Below are 23,361 nucleotides of genomic sequence, written 5' to 3' on the forward strand. Positions count from 1 at the left end.
ATTGTGTCTCAGTATCTCTAAATAAAAATGTTGTGTCCTCATAATTTACCCATACTATTAAAATAGAATATCAACCTGGTACATATCATGACATAATCATATTGTATTTTAGTATTAGTCCTGTGCTGTTAACAACAATTAGCTGTTTCCCAAATTTTAGCAAGCAACAATATATCTTCAGAGAAACCGGACATTTCAAATGTTCGCTGAGAAACAATATTGAAAGTCCGCTGGAAAGTAGGAAAGCCCTGCGTGAGAGCCTGAAGCTCATGATTTATGGGAACAAGGCCAAAACTCCTTTATTTTTTCTGAACATTTATGTTGCTCCTTAATAATCATGGATGTTCAAAGTAAACATTAAGTAGTAAATCTTGCCAAGTTGAAGGAAAGTGAGTTACAAGATTTATCCTGATATAAACAATCAATTAGAACTGCTTATTAAAAAGCAGCCATGTCCAGAGTTGCTATTCCTGCACAGTTGTGTTGCATAAGTGTGTCTTCGACAGGAATTGTTTCCAAATCATATCTCAAGTAGGTCTTCTCCACTCTCATCACTCTCTACAGTAAGTTGCCTTGTCCACCACTTCTTAACTTCTGATCCACACGAAGCCACATCTGTCATAGGATTTATTTTGCACACAACAGATTTCATAGTTGTCCGACCACCAATTCTTATGTTGACTGAAGACACCGAATGGCTTATTGGTTTGGGGGCTAGAAAATGAAAGACAAAACTATTCACTGCAAGGAAATAATCATGCTAAACAATTCTGGTTTGATGGAAAGTGGGTTTGGAGGACTTGGAATATTACAAAATGTGGAATGTGTTATTATTGGCTGGAAAGGAAGAAAAACAACAACAACAACAAAGTAATAAACACCTAAACCATTAATAGGTATGTTATTTTGTATATACTGTATTATGTTATATGCAAACTGTATATAACATATACAGTTATTTATTTATAACTGTAGCTACTGAGTTTCCAAAGGAAAGACATTGGAAAAATTATAGAACTATGTGAATTATAAATAGTGTTATCTGTTAGATATACACAGATATACACATTGTCAATATTAATTGCTGTAAGATAAACCTAGAGGTTATATTGTATAGTTGTTTGTGTATTACTGCTTTATCTTGGTGTGTTTCTTTTTTCTTTTCCTTTGTTTTTTTCCTTTCTGTTATTTTCTTTTTTTTAATTTAAATAACTTAATAAAAATATTTTTTTAAAAAGGGGAAGTGGATTTGTGGCTTTGGATTTCAAGTCTAATGAATTTTTTTCTTTTTTAAAAATTAATTACTCAGTAACAACAACAAGAGGAAAGACAATGTTAACTCCATGGATTATTTTCATTGGTGAGAGAAATTAGAAACTTTTGATTTTATGAATGTAAGGCTTTCATTATCTATCCCTTGTTACCACACTTTCTCCTCTATTGAGGGCAAAACATTTCTTGGGATAAATTTACACAGAGAGGTTCCCCAAGAACATAATATGAGCTGGGGTGGCGCAGCAGGCAGAGTGCTGTACTGCAGGCCACTGACGCTGACTGTAGATCTGACGGTCAGCGGTTCAAATCTCATCACCGGCTGAAGGTTGACTCAGCTTTCCATCCTTCCGAGGTGGGTAAAATGAGGACCCGGATTGTGGGGGCAATATGCTGGCTCTGTTAAAAAGTGCTATTGCTAACATGTTGTGAGCCGCCCTGAGTCTAAGGAGAAGGGCGGCATAAAAATCAAATAAATAAATAAATAAATAAATAATAAATAAATAAATAGATAAATAAATAAATAGATAAATAGATAAATAGATAGATAGATAAATAATAAACAAACAAACAAATAAATAGATAAATAAATAGATAAATAAAAATATAAATATAAATATAAATAAATAAATAAATAAATAAATTCCACCTCTCTGAGTTGTTCTCTATTGGTAGGTACTATATCTTGCCAGGTGCTTGGATGTAAGCTGATAAACTATAGAATTTTATTGTATTTTCACATTTGTTTCTACATAGTAAAACGATTTTTACATATAACTGAATAAGTTTTTATATATTAAAACAGTATTATTAACAACTGGAAACCAAATTTTGATAAGTACATGTCCAGTCTATTTAGGACAGTAGTGATTAAGAGTATTGAACTGGGACAGGAAAGGTTGAATTTAAGTCCTATGTGGCTAAATTGGGACACTTACTTTCTCTCAGATCGTCATATTTCACACTGCTTATCTTGGAGTAGAAAAATCACCAGAGGAAGCTGAGCATCCATGGGATCCAATGGGACAGAATAGTACAGGAGCAACTCAGTAATGATGGCAGTTGGGATTGGAATTTCTGTTGCCAAGCAACATGGTCACAAAGCATGACATCATGTGACAACACTGCTTAGTGATGGCAGTTTTGGCACTTCTGGTTGCTGTTGTTTAAATCAGTGTTTTCCAACCCTGGCCACTTGAAGATATCTGGACTTCAACTCCCAGAATTCCCCAGCCAGCATTCGCTGGTTGGGGAATTCTGGGAGTTGAAGTCCAAATATCTTCAAGTGGCCAAGGTTGGAAAACACTGGTTTAAATGGTACTTGCAGTCTCCGTTAACTGCAATGTCTTGACCTCAATGTCAGCTTGCCTAATGACTTTGCTTGTTGGAAGCCACCAATGAAAGTCACAAAGGATCACGTGATGGTATGACTTTGTAATGATGAGTGCCAGGATCGTGATCATGTGATGGTGAAGAACTATGACAGCTGCAAGTATGAGAACCAGCTCTAAGTATCACTTGTTCAATGTGGTTGTAAGTTTCAATGGTTAAATGGGGACATTTATTGGTAACAATAATGAGAATGCCAACAATGTAGACTTTTACGGATGCATACTATAAATATATACCAGTACTAAAAAGATCTTATATAAAAATGGCGTACTATAAACAGGTTTTTCTTTAATTATTCCAAGTTTGAAGTTCTGCTCTCTTTAATTGTAAGTTCATGGAAGGTACCTTTATGCATTTAAATCAGTACATAAAAACATAAGCAGTGCTTTTACTGGATCAGACTCTGCAATCTATAACAGCAGTGGCCAACCTACCTGACAAGGAAGCCAATTAGACTCCAAACAGATGGCATTCAGAAGTCTTGCCATCCAGGCTAATAGCCATTGATTCCCACGACGTCTATGAAATTGTCCAACTCTTGGTTAAAACCAATCAAGCTGGTACCCAACAATCTCATGGTAGCCAGGAATCTTCAAGGTGAGACTTTTATGATATTAACTTTCTGAATCTATAAAGCTTAGAGTTTTTTTTATAGCCCCAAGATCTTACTGCTGCTTTCACCTATTGCCATTGCTTATATTATTCTGTTATTCTGTGTAGGAATAATAATTCATTGTAATCTTTATTTGACTGTTGAACAGTTTGAATGGCAAACATTATTCTTCCATAATCCCAGTTCAACAGAACATTCCCCATATTCTGTATTTAAAACATACAGTATTTATTGAACAACAGATTTCTATCCAGGCACTTAGAGCTAGGATTTTCCTCTTTCCTTCTGGTGTTACCAAAGGCCTAACTGAATTAAAATTATGTAATATGTCCTCAATCGGTCTACGCATAACTCTGCGCCTGCATGGGTCCAAGACTTCCGCATCCAAATCGACCGAAGATAATGGAGATTGGCTTCCTGGGCTGTGTGCCAAGCCCCCTCTTCCAAGTCACTCCCACCTTCTTCTTCGTCCAAGGAAAACTGCACTACCTGACTCTGTCGGCAATAAAACAGACCTATGACATGTTGATGTTTCCCCTGCATCCACCTCCACATTCCTTGGTGTAGGAGCTGGGCCAGAGCCAACCACAACAGACGGGGATGTATATAATTTACTTTCCTATTTTGGCAAAATCTTTTAAAGCTCTTGGGAACCTCCCAAGGACTCAGTTCCTCTTACCATCCCCAAAGCAATGGAGCCTGTAAATACATGAATGGTGTGCTGGCGCAATACTTTCATTGTTATGTCAATTACCAACTGCTGTGGCCCCATTCATGGCCCGTTCAGCTGGTCACGGATCCCGAGGATGGAGAGATGGTTATGGCCTGGTACTTATTTATTTATTTATTTATTTATTTAGATTTGTATGCCGCCCCTCTCCGCAGACTCGGGGCGGCTCACAGCATAACATAACAGTTTGTAACAAATCCAAATATAATTTAAAACATTTAAAAGAACCCCATTTTGTTAACAAGCATACACTCAAACATCCCATACATAAAATGTGCATGCCCGGGGGAGGTGTTTCAGTTCCCCCATGCCTGACGACAGAGGTGGGTTTTAAGAAGTTTACGGAAGGCAGGGAGAGTAGGGGCAGTTCTAATCTCTGGGGGGAGTTGGTTCCAGAGAGTCGGGGCCGCCACAGAGAAGGCTCTTCCCCTGGGGCCCGCCAACCGACATTGTTTAGTTGACGGGACCCGGAGAAGGCCCACTCTGTGGGACCTAATTGGTCGCTGGGATTCGTGCGGTAGAAGGCGGTCTCGGAGATATTCTGGTCCAGTGCCATGAAGGGCTTTAAAGGTCATGACCAACACTTTGAATTGTGACCGGAAATTGATCGGCAGCCAATGCAAGCTGCGGAGTGATGTTGAAACATGGGCATACCTAGGTAGGCCCATGACTGCTCTCGCAGCTGCATTCTGCACGATCTGAAGTTTCCGAACACTTTTCAAAGGTAGCCCCATGTAGAGAGCATTACAGTAGTCGAACCTCGAGGTGATGAGGGCATGAGTGACTGTGAGCAATGAGTCCCGGTCCAGATAGGGCCGCAACTGGTGCACCAGGCGAACCTGGGCAAACGCCCCCCTCGCCACAGCTGAAAGATGGTTCTCTAATGTGAGCTGTGGATCGAGGAGGACGCCCAAGTTGCGGACCCTCTCCGAGGGGGTCAAGGATTCCCCCCCCAGGGTAATGGACGGACAGATGGAATTGTCCTTGGGAGGCAAAACCCACAGCCACTCCGTCTTATCCGGGTTGAGTTTGAGTCTGTTGACACCCATCCAGGCCCCAACAGCCTCCAGACACCGGCACATCACTTCCACTGCTTCATTGACTGGACATGGGGTGGAGATGTAAAGCTGGGTATCATCAGCGTACTGATGATACCTCACCCCATGCCCTTGGATGATCTCACCCAGCGGTTTCATGTAGATATTAAATAGCAGGGGGGAGAGGACCGACCCCTGAGGCACCCCACAAGGGAGAAACCTCGGAGTCGACCTATGACCCCCCACTAACACCGACTGTGACCGACCGGAGAGGTAGGAGGAGAACCACTGGAGAACAGTGCCTCCCACCCCCAACCCCTCCAGCCGGTGCAGAAGGATACCATGGTCGATGGTATCGAAAGCCGCTGAGAGGTCAAGAAGCACCAGGACAGAGGATAAACCCCTGTCCCGGGCCCGCCAGGGATCATCCATCAACGCGACCAAAGCAGTTTCCGTGCTGTAACCGGGCCTGAAACCCGACTGCTGGGGACCTAGATAATCAGCTTCTTCCAAGGACCGTTGGAGCTGGAGTGCCACCACCTTCTCGACAACCTTCCCCATAAAGGGAAGGTTGGAGACTGGACGATAGTTGTTAAGTACGGCTGGGTCCAGGGAAGGCTTCTTGAGGAGGGGGCGCACGAGCGCTTCTTTATAGAGTGATGGAAAAACTCCCCTCCCCAAGGAAGCATTGGTAATCTCCTGGACCCAGCTCCGTGTCACCTCCCTGCTGGCCGAGATCAGCCAGGAGGGACACGGATCCAGTAAGCAGGTGGCGGAACTCACAGCTCCAATGGCCTTGTCCACTTCATCAGGTGTCACCAGATCAAACTCTTCCCAGACAGGTGGACAAGTACGTGCCCCAGTCACCTCGACTGACTCGTTGTCAGTCAACTCTGTTTTCCAATTGGAGTCGAGGTCAGCCCGGATCTGGGCGATTTTATCAGCGAAAAACGTGTTAAAATCCTCGGCACTGCTCTGCAAGGGCTCCCCAACTCCCCCCTGGTTAAGAAGGGAGCGGGTCACCCTAAACAGAGCGGCCAGGCGGGATTCCGCTGATGCAATCAAGGCGGCATGGTACGCGCATCTTGCCGCCTTGAGCGCCACTTTGTAAGTCTTAATAAAAGCTCTTACAAGTGTTCGATCAGATTCGGACTTACTCTTCCTCCATCGCTTCTCTAGACGTCTCTTTTGGCGTTTCAACTCCCGGAGCTCCTCGTTGAACCATGGAGCTCTACGGGGTCTAGCGCCACGGAGAGGTCGCAAAGGCGCAATCCGGTCAAGAGCCTCCGCTGCAGCCTTGTTCCAGGCCTCCGCAAGAGACTCCGCCGAACTGTGGACGAGTGCCTCTGGAATAACCCCAAGCGCCGTCTGAAAGCCCTCTGGGTCCATCAGGCGTCTGGGGCGGAACATCTTAATTGGTTCCGCCTCCCTGCGGGGAAGGATTGGAGCCAGGAAGTCAAGCCGTAGTAGGAAATGGTCTGACCATGACAAAGGCAACACTTCTAAGCCCCTTAGTCTCAGACCATTACTCAATTGCTCGGAAAGGAATACCATGTCAGGTGCGTGCCCTCCCTCGTGAGTCGGACCCTGTACTACTTGAGTCAGGTCCATGGCTGTCATGGTGGCCATGAACTCCTGTGCCAACCCAGAGGTTTTGCCGAGCGACGGCAGGTTGAAGTCCCCCAGAACAATAAGTCTGGGGAACTCCACTGCCAGCCCGGCTACCTCCTCGAGCAGCATAGGCAGGGCTTTTGACACGCAGCTGGGAGGCAGGTACGTGAGAAACAAGCCCACCTGAACCCCTAAATCCAACTTCACAAGGAGGGACTCGCAACCCGCAATCTCCGGAGCAACGAGCCCACGCAGGCCAAGGCTCTCCCTGGCTACAATAGCCACTCCTCCCCCCCTTCCCTGGGGTCGAGGTTGATGCCATATCTGAAACCCAGCTGGGCAGATTTCCGAGAGAGGAACTCCTCCCTCCGGGCCCAGCCAGGTTTCAGTTACACATGCCAGGTCGGCCTCCTCATCCAGGATTAAATCCCGGATGAGGAGAGCTTTATTTACCACCGACCTGGCATTGAGCAGCAGCAACCTGAGCCCAGGGCCAGAGTTACACTCATCACCAGTGCCCTGGGTTGAGCTCACGGAGCCGGAACAAGGAATAGTTATTAAACAGCGATCCCTCGTTCCCCTGGAACGGCTAACTCCGTGGCTCCCGCCATATCTACCTCTCCCCAGCAACACCGGGATATTCCGACCCTCTGCCACCCCAGAGATCGATGCCCCCTTCCCTCCCGCCTCTCCAGCGTCAGGTGGGCCAAATAAATCATTCATACTATTCCCATTTACCCTACGCCCATGTACCTGGCACCTGAGACTGATAGCGAGGAGATCGGAAAGAATGTGGTATTAGAGGCTGAAAGCCAACCAGGGCCTTCTGTACCTCCTGAGATGCACATGAGTGTCTCAGGAGAAGAGGAAGAGCCTCTTCTTGATGCTAGGGTACGCAGAGTTGCCAGAAGGCATGAGTGGCTAAGCAAGAAGAGGTCTCTGTGTGAATAGATCTCTAGAACAATTAGTCATGCCCTTAGGCTATTTAAGGTTGAGCCACATGACGCTTCAGTGTGGAAGTCAACTTTCACTATGTTCCAGATGTCCGCTCGGATTTCTCTCTTAGGATTTTATTATTTCTATGATGAACTACAAACTGGGGAGTTGGGCTCAGTATGCCAACTCAGAGTGAGTCAGTTAATGAGAGCAGTGTGATCAAAGAAAATATCTGTGAGCTTTGATTTCTGTTTTGGACTCTAATTAGCAGTTGGCACCAAACAGACTTATTTCTTGGTTTGTTTCTAGATTTCTAAATCCAAACCTCCCTGCTCCTAAAATATTAGAATTACATGCTTAAAACTTGTAAAAGCAGAAAAAGTACACCGACAAAATAGAGATCGCAGCAAAAAGGTATTTAAAGTTACAGACGAAGTATTTCCACAAAATTCCTACAATCCAGACAACCCTTGAACAGACCAAAATATGCTGGACCTTTCTCCATCACTAGCTAACACAGTACCTAGTGATTGTGTAACTAAAGCTATCAGAAAACTTTCAACATATACATCCTGTTTTCTACTGTAGCCTTTTAAATCCTGCAAATATCTCACCCTTGTGTCATGCAACAAAGCTGCCATTCCTTATTGAAAGAGAACAATTTGATGTCAAGGAGATCATTGACTCACATACTCACAGGTGCAAATTTCAATAATCCTCTGGAAAGATGTCCCACCTTCTGAAACTTGGGGGGGGGGGGGGCTGACACCAAACATGTGCTGTCCCCACACTTGCTCTATAAATTCCATAACTGATACACTGATAAACCCCACTAAAATCCTAATATTTCATTTCTTTTCTTTCTCTAGGCTGAGCCCTTTTCCAGGAGAGGTACAATGTCAGAATTGCTATCCTGAGCTTTGCTTTGCTAAATGTCAGTCTTTCATAGACTATGGGATCTTCTGGGGAAACTGAAACTACCTGTCGTGCCTTCCCGAGACATCTGCTCATCGTCCCAGGGCCTGGGAGAGGAATGCAGCATCTCACCATCTAATGCAGGGAACACTACCATTACATTATGTTACATTACCAAAACATTACCCAAGGTTGACTCAGCCTTCTATCCTTCCCAGGTTGGCAAAATGAGGACCCAGATTGTTGGGGGCAATAGGCTGACTCTCTGCATCTTAGAAAGGGCTGCAAAGCACTGTGAAGTGGTATATAAATCTAAGTGCTATCTAAATGCTAATATTGAATGCGACTGGACAATAGAGAGATAATCAGGGGGAGGAAATGGTAAAGGGAATGTTAACTATTTATTTATTTATTTTTATTTATTTATTTTGTTTAATACACAATGAGGGTTTTAGTGGGTATATATCTATAAACACGTAGTAAAATACATGATGAAGGTTATAGAGGAGATACTCATAGTAAAATATATCTAAGAAATAATAGAAAAGAAGATAAAGTAATTGAACATATCAATGACAGAATAGAAGAAGAGATATAGGAATAGAAGAAAGGTATAGGAGATATAGGAGAGCAATAGGACAGGGGACGGAAGGCACTCTAGTGCACTTGTACTCACCCCTTACTGACCTCTTAGGAATCTGGATAGGTCAACCGTTGCAGCATATGATCTTGTGGGCAATACTTAGATTTTGTTTAAGGCGTCTTAGTTCTAAAATTTCTAGGCCCAGGATTGAAAGTCTAGTCTCATAAAGTATTCTATTTCGAGTGGAGGAGTGAAGGGCTCTTCTGGTGAAGTATCTTTGGACATTTTCAAGGGTGTTAATGTCTGAGATGCGATATGGGTTCCAAACAGATGAGCTGTATTCGAGGATGGGTCTGGCAAAAGTTTTGTAAGCTTTGGCAAGTAGTGTGAGATTGCCAGAGCAGAAGCTACTAGGAACCTTTGCACACCAACCTTTTACAGCTGCATTACTGTAATCCATTTGGCTCTTAGTAAAAATATACCTTTCACTACAAATAGAGTCAGGGGTCTTTCTTTGCTAAGGGACTAAGTCAGAATAGGTCTGACAATGAACTCAGGGGTCTATTTCTTATGGATAGGTAGATTTCAAATTATGGCTATAAAAATAAAGTGTTGATTCATTACTGATGATCTGAGGCGCTTTGGAAGTGGCCTCCCGATTGCACAATTTTGGCGTGATGGTTCTGGTACTGTCTCTAGCGCAGTGTTTCCCAGCCTTGGCAACTTGAAGATATTTGGACTTCAACTCCCAGAATTCCCCAGCCAGCATCTGCTGGCTGGAGAATTCTGGGAGTTGAAGTCCAAATATCTTCAAGTTGCCAAGGTTGGGAAACACTGCTCTAGCGGTCCATGCATGCTGCCATATTTTTTTAAAATAATTTTCGGTTATTTTTTGGCTTTCTGAGCATGTGCGGAAGTAAAATCATTCTTTTAAGCATGCACGGAGGTGTAATTGTGCAAGGGGACAATAGAAAAAGATAAAAGGAACCCACCTCTAATCTGAGGGGAAAGGTTACGGAGAGATACTTTTTCAATCTGCATGAAAATAGACTAATATTAGAATACTTTGGTGTACCAAGTGGATGAAAATGTGGCCCAAGTGATTCAGAATTCATTTCAAGCACATATGTGAGGGATAGGAAGTTTAGAATTGGCTCTTGTTAGGCTAAAATATGAATCAGAAATTTCATTTCCTTTTCTCTTGAGAGTATATTTGACACGTTGCCATAAAATACCTAGGATTATTGTTGCAGTATAGCATAAACATGTTAGAATAGGATTGTATCATAATTATATACGTCTGGACCTCCAGCATAAAAATGCTCTGCTTACCCATTCTATTATAAGCCAGGATAGGAGGGCACTAACCTGCCTAGTCTGTATTCCTGGCGAAAGGAAACAAAAGGGCTCAATAAACATCTCACTGATAAACAAAGTTTACATCACTCCGGACAGGACGTTATAGGATCAAAGGGGGAGATTTACATTGCCTGAAGCATACACAGGACGAGAGGGTGATTAAGGAAGATTAGTTGTGATAAGGCAGAAGGCTTCAGAGAAATTAGGTGTGAGAAACAACTACTCTGAGGAAGAGTTTCTAGGAAATTGTTTTGTGATATCTGTGGGAATAGGAAGAACTCAAAGATATGTTTGAAGTTATGTTATTGGATGTATCACTTGACATGTACGTGTAATTATCCCCATTTCCTTATGTTCCCAAATAAAAAGAGGTACATGGCTCTATACCGTGTCACTTCACGCAGAGAGAGAATGTGTCCAAGTCTCCTTTCTAGGATTCGCGTTCGTGAGTGACCCCACACGGCTGGGTTGCTCTTAGCCCCTTTTAAGACATTGTCTTCATTAGGGACGTTGACATCATCCACAGATTATGTGGATACATACATCACCTACAAAAAGATATTGACAAAATTGAACGGGTCCAAAGACGGGCTACAAGAATGGTGGAAGGTCTTAAGTATAAAACGTATCAGGAAAGACTTAATGAACTCAATCTGTATAGTCTGGAGGACAGAAGGAAAAGGTGGGACATGATCGAAACATTTAAATATGTTAAAGGGTTAAATAGGGTTCAGGAGGGAAGTGTTTTTAACAGGAAAGTGAACACAAGAACAAGGGGACACAATCTGAAGTTAGTTGGGGGAAAGATCAAAGGCAACTTGAGAAAATATTATTTTACTGAAAGAGTAGTAGATCCTTGGAACAAACTTCCAGCAGACGTGGTTGGGAAATCCACAGTAACTGAATTTAAACATGCCTGGGATAAACATATATCCATTGCAAGATAAAATACAGGAAATAGTAAAAGGGCAGACTAGATGGACCATGAGGTCTTTTTCTGCCGTCAGTCTTCTATGTTTCTATGTTTCTATTATCATGCATAAGATAGGTGGTCATGTAACCTTTAAAAATATAACTAAACATTCTTTTGATGATTTTCAGAGCTGTATCCGATAGATCTCCAAATTTCATTAATATAATTATTTTGTACTCTGCTTCATATGGAAAGCTGCTATATCTATATTCTGAAACAGTATCAGTTTGGGAACGTGTTTTATACCCTTCTTCACTTACCAGATGGCAAACGCCATTGTCCAAGCTTTCGCTGAGGTCTACCAGAATCGCCAGAATCTTGTCGATATCCACCTCTGTCAGAAAGGGTGGGGCTAAGCAGCTGCTGTTCACTACTTGTCTGAATAGAATGAGAAAGGAAAGGAATTAAAAACTGAAAGAAACAAAAAGGAACTTTGAAACAAAAAGGCCCTAATTTCACAAGTTTTGCAGATTTGAAATTTTGTAAAGATCTTTCTGTTCAGCCCTCATATAATTCCTTTTTGTTAACTTTTTTTTATAAAAAAGCCATATTTATTATTATTGGTAGACTTGAATACAGATTTCTCAAATGTGTGTGTGTGTTGTTAATGTTTTATATGCATGCTTTTTCAATTTTGACACAATTCATGCACATATAAACATCCATATTTAGACTCTAAATGTTGCCGTCTCATTTATTTTATTTATTTATTTTATTTATTGGATTTGTATGCCGCCCCTCTCCGGAGACTCGGGGCGGCTAACAGCAATAATAAAACAGCATATAATAATAATCCAATACTAAAAACAATTAAAAACCCATTATAATAAAAACCAAACAGACATACAGACATACCATGCATAAAATTGTAAAGGCCTAGGGGGAAAGGGTATCTCAATTCCCCCATGCCTGGCAGCAGAGGTGGGTTTTAAGTAGCTTACGAAAGGCAAGGAGGGTGGGGGCAATTCTAATCTCTGGGGGGAGTTGGTTCCAGAGGGCTGGGGCCACCACAGAGAAGGCTTTTCCCCTGGGTCCTGCCAAGCAGCATTGTTTAGTTGACGGGACCCGGAGAAGATCCACTCTGTGGGACCTAACTGGTCGCTGGGATTCGTGCGGCAGAAGGTGGTCCTGGAGATAATCTGGTCCAGTGCCATGAAGGGCTTTATAGGTCATAACCAACACTTTGAATTGTGACCAGAAACTGATCGGCAACCAATGCAGACTGCGGAGTGTTGGTGTAACATGGGCATATTTGGAAAAGCCCATGATTGCTCTCGCAGCTGCATTCTGCACAATCTGAAGTTTCCGAACACTTTTCAAAGGTAGCCCCATGTAGAGAGCGATTTAGATACTAGAATAGATTCTAATAGAATCTGTTGTGGCAGATCAAGCCATTTCATTCCCATTAATATGTGTGTTAAATTTATTTTACATTCCTAGGTACAACTTATCGATAGTACTATTTATTGCAGTATTTGTTGCTAGAAACAGTTTAGGAAAATGTATTCCAGAATACCGGTTGTTTATATCCGAGGATTATAATATTCCCTTATATATAATGAATCACAGAAATTATGGGGGTTTTTTAGGCCTCGTAAAATTGAACATAAAAATTATATTAAGCATAGAAGAATGGAGAGGTAAAAGAAAGAAAAAGAAAAAAGAAAGAAAGAAAAGCAAACGGTATCCTTTAAACATATTTTTGGAGCAGGAATAAATGGAAAGGCCTGCTCTTTTACCAAAGTGCTTTAGATCTGGTGGGTATCTACCAAATATGTTGTGGTCAGATGCAGTTTGAATGTTTTCTTATATGTTGTGTACTATTGCACACATTCATGATTTTTCTTAATGCTTCTAGAAACATAGAAACATAGAAGACTGACGGCAGAAAAAGACCTCATGGTCCATCTAGTCTGCCCTTATACTATTTTCTGTATTTTATCTTAGGATGGATATATGTTTATCCCAGGCATGTTTAAATTCAGTTACTGTGGATTTACCAACCACATCTGCTGGAAGTTTGTTCCAAGGATCTACTACGTTCACTTTCCTATTTTCTTTCCTATTTCCTATTTCCTATCACTAGGCCAGTGATGGTGAACCTTTTTTTCCTCGGGTGTTGAAAGCGTGTGTGCGCGCACTATCACACATGTGCAAGTGTCAACACCCATAATTCAATGCCTGGGGAGGGCAAAAGCAGCTTCCCCTGCTCCCTGGAGGCTCTCTGAAGGCTGGAAACAGCCTGTTTCCCAATTTCTGGTAGCCCCATTAGACTTGTGTTTTGCCCTCCCCGGCTCCAAAGACTTCTCTGGAGCTGGGGAAAAACGCCTTCCCCCATCCACCTGGAGACTCTCTGGAAGCCAAAAACACCCTCCCAGAGCCTCTGTGCAAGCCAAAAATCAGCTCGCCGGCACACACATGAACGTTGGAGCTCAGCTAGGCAATGGCTCACGTGCCAGCAGATATGGCTCTGTGTGCCACTGGTGGCACCCATGCCATAGGTTCGCCATCACTGTTATAGGCCATTTTTGGGCCTAGAAGTCAATGTTGACTCCTGGTAATTTTCTTGGCAATATTTTGGAAGTGTTTTACTTATTTTTTAAAAAATAAATTTTATTGATTTTTTTAAAATTTTAACAAAAAGATAAAAAATAAATTCAAAACATAAATATGTGTACCATCACCAAACAAACAAAATCATATATCCCTCCACCAGGGAAGATTCAATTTTATATCTTTCATTTACCTCAGCTTCGGGTTACATTACTCATTCTTTATAGAGTGATTGAATTTTATTTTTTACATTTGCACCGCTTACTAATATTAATATATGATTTTTAACCTTTTCCCACCGCCTCATTGTTGCTACTAATTTCTCTTCATTATAATTATGTAATCTAATTTCCATAATTTCATAGTGAATGTGAGAAGTGTTGAGAGAAACTGACTGGACCAAAATCATCCAGTGGGCTTCATGTGAGACTAGAATTCAAGGCCTCCCTGTTTCTAGACTGATGCCTGAATCATACACCAAACTGGCTCTCTTTCTAGGCCACCGGCTGAGATTTTTGAGAACAATAGGAATGACCCCATACCTCAGGCTGTGCATTGTTATCCTGGTTATTAGCATTCATATCTTCACTTGGCTGCGTTGTCTCAATGCTTGGTGGATTTAGGAAACGGCTTAATTCCTGCTGTTGACTCTCCCGGAGGCTGTGGATTATACTGCATGATTGCTGTTGTTTCTAGGAAAATAAGACACACATGATATATTTTGTTTTCTTTCAAATTTGTTTCCAAAAAGAAATGTAGAAGGGTAAATTAATGGGGATGGTAGATGAATGGGAGCTGTGGCTTATCATTGGTGACAGACAGAAATGATAAGCATTTTCTTCACACACGTCGCTAGGGGCTGAACTTGAGCGGATGGTGTTCTGCCGGGCTCTCTGGTAGGAGCCTCCTGAAAATTCAAGGGTACAAATTTCAGACACACACACACACGTTTGAAAATTCAAAACAATGTTCTTTATCCCAAAATTCAAAATAAACTAAGCACTCTTTTTGTATTGCAAAGAGCACTTGTCCCAAAACAATCGGGTAGTCTGTAAAATTAACCTTAAGCAGTCATTAAGTACTTAGCTAGCAGCTGTGAAGAAACTTCACACCCTTTCTTCTTCCAACGAAGTGACACACACACACACACACACACACACGTTGCTCTGCTTTGTTTTCAAAGGAGTGAAAAATCAACAGAGTCCAGAAACCAGCAACACAGGATTCCTGACGAACTGCGATCAAATACTCTTCCACAACGGCCAAACCCACATGCTGCTATTTATAGCAGCAGCCCTAATTACTGGAGCCCCACCCAAACGCAGGTGGCCTCACTTATCTCCTGTAATATGTTCTTACTTGGTCTCTTCTATGCAGAATTCTGCACCTGCGTGGATCCAAAACGTCTTCATCTGAATCAATGGAAGATAAGGGAGATTGACTGCCTGGGCTGTGTGCCAAGCCCCCCTCTGCCGAGTCACTCCCACCTTCTTCTTCGTCCGAGGAAACTAAACTCTGAACTAACTCTGTCGGCAATAACACAGTCCTGTGACATGTTGAAGTTTCCCCTGCATCCACCTCCACATTCCCTGGGGCAGGAGCTGGGCCAGAGCCAACCACAACAGATGGTATAAAATCAACCAAAGTATTTTTCAAAAAATAGGATTCTCTTTGAAATGAAGTTTTTCTATTGCATTATTCTCATAAGATAACGCATGCCTTAACTTTATTTCTGTTTTCAAGACTATCCAAAAAGTTATTTAAATCAAAATAATTAAAAAAAAATGTTTTCCAAACATCAACTAAAGGCTACGGAAATATATTAACTTCAATAATTTTTAAATTAGACAATAGAATAACAAAATAGCAACAGGAACTCTTACAAAATGATCTGTGAGGAGTGGAAATGGATCAAACCCAGGAGATACTGCCTACATAAGGGATTTTGTTCTTCCTTGCTCCTCTCATAGAGAAAGGAATTGAGATATTTATTCCAATAGAACATAGAGTAACAGAGCTGAAAGGGACCTTAGAGATCTTCTAGTCCAATCCCCTGCTCCCCTGCTCAAGCGGGACATCCTATATCAGTGGTGGCGAACCTATGGCACAGGTGACACAGGTGGCACATGAAGCCATATCTGCTGGCATGCAAGCTGTTACTCTAGCTCAGCTCCAATGTGTATGTGCGTGCAGCCAGTTGATTTTCAGCTTGCCCGGAGGCTCTGGGAGGGCGTTTTTGGCTTCCAGAGAGTCTCCGGGGGGGATGGGGGAGAGCATATTTGCCTTTGGGCCATCAGAGTTTGGGAAATGGCTATTTCAGGCCTCCAGAGGGCCTCGGGGGGGGGGAGGCCATTTTCACTGTCCTCAGGCATTGAATTATGGGTGTGGGCACTCACGCATGTGCGATAGCACAGGCATATGTGTTTTTGGCACCCGAGGAAAAAAAGGTTCGCCATCACTGTCCTATACCATTTTAGAAAAACAGCTGTTCGGTCTCTTCTTAAAAGCCTCTAGCCATGGGATCTTCACAACTCCTGAAGGCAATCTAAAAATATACATGGTGAAATCTCTCACACGCAAGCATCCTCACGTGAGATTTCACTTTCTGCGCATGCGCAGAAGCTGAATCTCGTACGGGTGTGCATGTGTTGGGGACGCAGAGATGTATGCGCATCTCTATTTTTCCTACTGGGACGGTGTACTGGATCATCCATGCTGCAGCCCAATACTGTTAATGACACAATAATGATTAAACTTACTGCTCTAATGCGCTTCAAGCATTTTTTCAACCACATGCGTATCGTCTGCTTGGCAACTTCTTCCTCTATGGTGTATTCCAGTTGCTCCCTCGCAAGGAGTTCTTCCAGCTGAAGACTTTTCCTGATGTCAACCGATCTATATGAGAGCATGCTAGAAGAGAAATATAAAGATTCATTTTAAAAAAGGGAAATGACTCTGTGTCAAAAACCATATACTGTAGTTCCTTTGGAATGTTTGACTTGGAAAACTATGCTTAATGTCTCTGTGTCTATTGATAATTGCATAGTGAGAGCATGGAGTAATTATAAATTACAAGGAAACATGTAATCAGAGCAAATAAAGTTTGGCTGGTGAAGACCCACTTAAGTCAACTGCTTCCATGACTGTTTAAACTCTAACGATGAGTGCACTAACAAAAACTTTGTTTCTGTTGAAATTTTTATTCTTACTGTTAGTACAGGAGTACATGTGTGTTAGGGATTGCCATTGTAAACTGCATATTGTAAACTGTACCAAACTTGTACTGTCACTTTAAATGTTACAGTTGCTACTGTAAAACTGTACTGTCACTTAAAGGGTTAACTTGTACTTGAAGAGTTAATATTCAAGGCTGTTTCGTCACTTCCTCATTGAAGCTATAAAAGCTCATTATTTTGCTTGGTCATTTCCTTTCCTTTCCTTTCCTTTTGCCTGAGACGGGGGAGTTGTGTCCAAGCTTTGTGCTTGTATAAGCTTTGTGCTTTTATCTATATTGTATTTTAGCTTCGTGCTTTATCTTTATTGTATTAGCTTCGTGCTTTATCTATGTTGTGTTTAAGCTTCATGCTTGTATAAGCTTTGTGCTTTTATCTATATTGTATTTTGCTTTGTGCTCTAATCTTGTAATTGCTCAGTGCATATTATTCTGTATTTGCTACGTGCTTATTCTGGATTGTTTATATTTTGTTTATATGTAAATAATACTTATTTAATTAAGTCTGTGTCTTGGCTTTATCACACATCCACGCTCTATTAAAATTCTCTGCTCGGTATTGTTGAAGATTTCATAGCATAGCTAACCGAGACAAGCCAACACTTACCTCTAATGATAATATGACAGTTGCACTTTTTACAGTGCAGGAAAAAAATAGAGTAATAAGAAAAAACAATTTAATATGTGCTTTATTAATAAATAAATTGAATATAAAATATAATTTTATAAACTGTACTTATATCTTTAGTCGATTTAGATCAGTGATTCTCAACCTGGGGGTCGGGGTCCTTTAGGGGTCGAACAACCGTTTCACAGGGGTCACCTAAGACCATGGGAAAAGACAAATTTCCCATAGTGTTAGGAACTAAATCTTCTATTCTGGCACCTTGGAACATATTTTTACAATCCGACCAATCAGATGTTTACAGATGTTTACCTTCCTGCCAATCAGCTTAAAGCTCTGTTGGGAGAATTGGCACTAGGCTTATGGTTGAGGGTCGTCACAACATGAGGAACTGTATTAAGGAGTCCTGATATTAGAAAAGTCGAGAACCATTGGTCTAGATGCAATGAAACCCTAACAGATGTAGCCCTATCTCCTTGGTTAATCTTTCCTGACCTGAAGCTTGTGAGTTAATTCTGAGATTCAGGTTTGCAGGCCAATTGTGCTGCTCAATATACCTCAGTACATCATGGAATGTTACATCTCCACCGTTATGCAACCGCTCCATTTCATAGCACATGTGCTTGAACAGAAGTTTGTCCTTATCCAGATCTACCTCCAGTCTTCCACGCAATAGCCTCAACAAAAACTTGACACGGAAAGTAGGAATCACTCCCTGGGAGAAGAAAGTCACAATTAGAAAATACTCACACCAGGAAAGAGCTTTGCATTTGTCTTTTACTATGCTCCAAATAAATGATTTAGTAACATTTTTGCAAGTTTTTCTGTTATTATAGTTACAATATGATGTATTTTGGAAAGCTGGGCAACAAGGTGGCTGAGGTGGGTTGTGGCAGTAGCAAGTCAGATGTTGAAGTAGATGCAGACCTGAATTCTGCAAATACCATAGAGCCTGTCACTGGGGCATTTCTCTCCCTAAGGTAAATGTGTCTGATTTCCTAGATGAGAGATAGAAAGGCAGGAGTGACATTGCGAGTTGCACAGTCTGTAGATGGGTGTTAGGGTGCTGTTTATGCTTGTGCAGGAGTGAAACTAAAGTTATGGTCTTTGTCAGCAGTGGCTGCATCCAGTACGGGCTACACCAGTGATGGCGAACCTATGTCACGGGTGCCACAAGTGGAACCTTATCTGCTAGCACATGAGCTGTTGCCCTAGCTCAGCTCCAACATGCATGTGGGTACCAGCCAGCTGATTTTTGGCTCACACAGAGGCTCTAGGAGGGAGGTTTTGGCTTCCAGATAGCCTCTGGGGCAACGGGAGATGGTGTTTTTACCCTCCCCTGGCTCCAGGGAAGCCTTAAGAGCCTGGGGAGGCTGAAACATGTGCCCACCAGAAGCTGGGAAACAGGCGGTTTCCAGCCTTGAGAGAACCTCAGGGCAGGGAAGCTGTTGCTCTGTTTGCTCTCCCCAGGCATTGAATTATGGGTGTGGGCACTCACGCATGCACGAGAGCATGCACACACGCTCTTTCGGCACCCGAGGACAAAAAGGTTCACCATCACTGGGCTACACTATAGTGTGGTAGCAAAAACCGTGATGCGCACACAGTTGTGTGTCCCCGTCATGCCCCTGTGCAATTCGGCTTCTGTGCATGTGTTGCAAGTGAAATCTCACACAAAGACGTTAGTGCCCATGAGATTTCACCAATTTTCAGAATTTTTATGTTTCCGTGCATGTGAGGAAGCAAAGCAATCGTCAAAAACTCATGTGCGAGAGCCTCCTGGTGCGAGATTTCGCTCCCGGCACATGGGCAGAAGCCAAACCTCATGCTTGCATGCACACGCCAGACGTGCACGCACCCGTGCCGGTCATCGGGAGTGCACAGGAGTGCCGGTAATGGGCAGTCCTTCCCTGGCTTTTGTATACATTTGTAGTGGCATCTAGCTGTCTAAAATTAAGCAGTGTGGCATGCTATTGCAGAGGTTATTTGAAAAAGCCAGTTCAGACAACTGGTTAAAAATTTATATTGTGACCTGGCTGTCAGGTGGAACTCCCTAAGCTGGAATAGTGATGGGCCAGAGAAAATTGGTCTCTTGTGAGGGTGATAGGCAGGAGGAGATAAGGTGAGAAGGATGGATTGTTCTCAAGGATGACTGCCTTGGTGTGTCATATTGTGTTGTTTTTCATATACAGTGGTACCTCTACCTACGAACGCCTCTACTTATGAACTTTTCTAGACAAGAACTGGGTGTTCAAGATTATTTTGCCTCTTCTCAAGAACCATTTTCCATTTACAAGCCTGAGCCTCCGAAACTGTAACCGGAAAAGGCAGGGAGAAGCCTCCATGGGGCCTCTCTAGGAATCTCCTGGGAGGAAACAGGGTCGGAAAAGGCGGGGAGAAGTCTCTGTGGCGCCTCTCTAGGAATCTCCTGGGAGGAAACAGGGCCGGAAAAGGCATGGAGAAGCCTCTGTGGGGCCTCTCTAGGAATCTCCTGGGAGGAAACAGGGCCTCCACCCTCCCTGTGGTTTCCCCAATCGCACACATTATTTGCTTTTACATTGATTCCTATGGGAAAAATTGCTTCTTCTTACAAACTATTCTAGTTAAGAACCTGGTCACGGAACGAATTAAGTTCGTAAGTAGAAGTACCACTGTAGTGGACCTCATTACAGATGGGAGGGCTAACCTGAACTGGATGGGGAAGTAACAAAAGTTGACACAGACTTCTCCCAAGGATTTAACATTCCATTTTTACTTCAACTAATTAATATTATTATTATTTATTAGATTTCTATGATTCACAGAACAAAAAGTCAATGAAACTTACAGTATTCCAGAGAAATGCCTTACCTCCCTTTTGTCATCAACCATATTCCATATAATCTGAAAATGCCTAAGATCATTATAACTTAAGAGCTGATCTTCTTCAGTAGAATAAAATAAAGAGAAGTTTTCCACAATTATAGCTGCATAAGACAGAAACATAAAAAAGTAAGATTTTCCCAAGTTCATAAGTCTTTATAATTGTAAATAACTTAGATTTGTAAAATCGTAAAAGGATTTTGCTACGTGTAGGAGGAGAGGCAAAGTCTAGGGTGGTGATGGCAAACCGTTTTTGGCTCAGGTGGCTAAAGTTTGTGTGTGTGTATGCCCACACCCATAATGCAATGCTCTCCCTGCACATGTGCACAACCCCCACTACCCCTGCATGTGCACTGTCCTTCCGCACTGCCCTCCCATGCATGCGTACAGGCCTCACTGAAGCCTGGGGATGGCAAAAAATGGCCCAATGGGTCAATCAGAAGTTCATTTCTGAACTTCTGGAGCCTTTCCTGAAGCCTGGGGAGAGTGAAAAGGACCAAAAGGAAGGCTGAAAATCAGTTATCCAGTGCATGCATGCATGCTGATGTTGACATTGGTTAATGCTCATGTGCCCTCAGGTATGGTTCCTTAGGCATGTATGCCATAGGTTTGCCATCACTGGCCTAGGGGCAGAATTAAGAAAGGAATTAGCTGGCGTCATTACATTCCCACAAGCGATACAGGTCTATCTTCTTTTAATTATATCGACTCTTATCTAGCACCAATACACAATACACAAGCAGGCAATACACAAACTTGATGCTTCAGGTTTTTGCACATCTGATATAACAGATGCATCGTTTTAATATCACAATAGACTCCCACATTTAAAAACCAAACCAAAACAACAACAACTTCATTAGAAGCCGAATAAGTTGCAAAGTAGCCTGAAACCATAATGCAATATTTTTTTTCAACTGTATATATGAAATGTTTACATAAAGGAAATTACAAACCTTGAGCATAACAAAGGCAGCAAAAAAATAATAATCCTACAATATTTTGAAATATCTAATGTTTATTAAAGCAAACATAGATTTTTCCCCCTCTGCTGGGTTGTATTTTCTCAAAATTAATCTGGTCACCATGGAATATGAATGGGACTGAAAAAAGCAGTCAAAGCAGAGCTAAAAATTGGTGAGAACACTAATTTCTCTCTGGTAATTGCCTTTTTGATCCACATTTAACTGATGAATAGTTTTGGGTTTTTTTGAGAAATCTGAACCAAACATCTACATAGGATATTTGAAGATTAGATGGATGGCGGCATGAAAAACTCAAAGATTATATATAGTTTGAAGTTGTTCATGCTGCTCTAAACATTTGTGTGAGTATTTTAGATATTTTTTAAAAAATAAAGTTTATTTTAAAAAATAAAGTTTATTTTAAAAAATAAAGTTTATTTTAAAAAATAAAGTTTATTTTGAAAAATAAAGTTTATTTTGAAAAATAAAGTTTATTTTGAAAAATAAAGTTTATTTTAAAAAATAAAGTTTATTTTGAAAAATAAAGTTTATTTTGAAAAATAAAGTTTATTTTGAAAAATAAAGTTTATTTTGAAAAATAAAGTTTATTTTAAAAAATAAAGTTTATTGAGTATTTTAGATAATGTACAGTATGTAAAAACTAGAAGTGAGACTTTATTCCACTTGCTTCTTAGGTGGGCTAAGCAGTTCTGTGATAGCATCTTTCATTATGTTTCCTAAGACTCATCAGAACAGACCCAAAATCTTGTATGTAGAGCTCATTTATGTTTCAAAGACTTTTGAAACTCTAGCTAGCCTTATTTACTGATTTTATTTTGGATGGCATAATTGATTGCATTTATTAAGCCACGATTAATAGTTTTTATGCTATGGTTTATAATCAGATTATTTAATTGTTATTTCATTTCCCCCCACTAATAATTAAGAAGATTGTCAGGATTGAACAGTGTATATAAAACTAATGCATGCGGGGGTTTGATCATTCATAGAGAAGAACTGGTTAAATCAGTGGTATTTGTTAATTCTGACTGATTGAACACTGGTGTTAATCAGACATGGGTTCCACCGGTTTGGACAAGTTCTTTAGAACTGTAGCAGGAATTCCCCACCCCCTGCTCGCTGAACTGACATTGATGGCTGACTGGAAAATCCCCCAAATTCACCATAGGCGCCGCCATCTTGTTTTTTTCCTGGCTTTTCAGCACTGCGAATGCACACACCAAGTGCGCACTGGGTCCCCATGCTCTGTCTGCATGGCGCAAAATGCGCATATGGCCATGCGGTGCAGGAGGAAGCAAACCGGCAGCGAGGTAAGTCAGAACCCACCCTTGTTGTTAATGGCTATTTTTAAGTGTGACTTGGTCTTGATCAACATCCACAATATAGCTAAAATACAGAATGAAAACTTTATTGCTGTGTTTCATTTCATTTCATTTCGAGTCTACGGAGAGGGGCGGCATACAAATCTAATAAATAATAATAATAATAATAATAATAATAATAATAATAATAATAATAATAATAATTTCATTTATTAGATTTGTATGTCGCCCCTCTCTGCAGACTCGGAGCGGCTCACAGCAATAATAAAAACACAATGGTAAATCTAATAATTAAAATATCTAAAAACCCTTATTTAAAACAATACATCCATACAAACATACCATGCATAAACTATATAG

The 23,361-nt window shown here is 41.5% G+C and overlaps 1 protein-coding gene across 1 annotated transcript in view; it reads right to left on the bottom strand.

Moving 5' to 3' along the window:
• Nucleotides 1-236: 236 nt before the first annotated feature.
• Nucleotides 237-23,361, bottom strand: part of NALCN (sodium leak channel, non-selective) — a 309,533-nt gene continuing 286,408 nt past the window's right edge. Inside the window, exons 39-44 of the mRNA XM_070751235.1 lie at nt 20,682-20,797; nt 18,389-18,546; nt 16,734-16,884; nt 14,517-14,666; nt 11,682-11,799; nt 237-714 (exon numbers count right to left, since the gene is read on the bottom strand). Coding sequence (XP_070607336.1) covers nt 521-714; nt 11,682-11,799; nt 14,517-14,666; nt 16,734-16,884; nt 18,389-18,546; nt 20,682-20,797 — 887 coding nt within the window. The 3' untranslated portion in view covers nt 237-520. The remainder of the gene's footprint in view (nt 715-11,681; nt 11,800-14,516; nt 14,667-16,733; nt 16,885-18,388; nt 18,547-20,681; nt 20,798-23,361) is intronic.

The sequence above is a fragment of the Erythrolamprus reginae genome, chromosome 4 (genome assembly GCF_031021105.1).
Source record: "Erythrolamprus reginae isolate rEryReg1 chromosome 4, rEryReg1.hap1, whole genome shotgun sequence".
NCBI classification, from domain to species: Eukaryota; Metazoa; Chordata; class Lepidosauria; order Squamata; family Dipsadidae; genus Erythrolamprus; species Erythrolamprus reginae.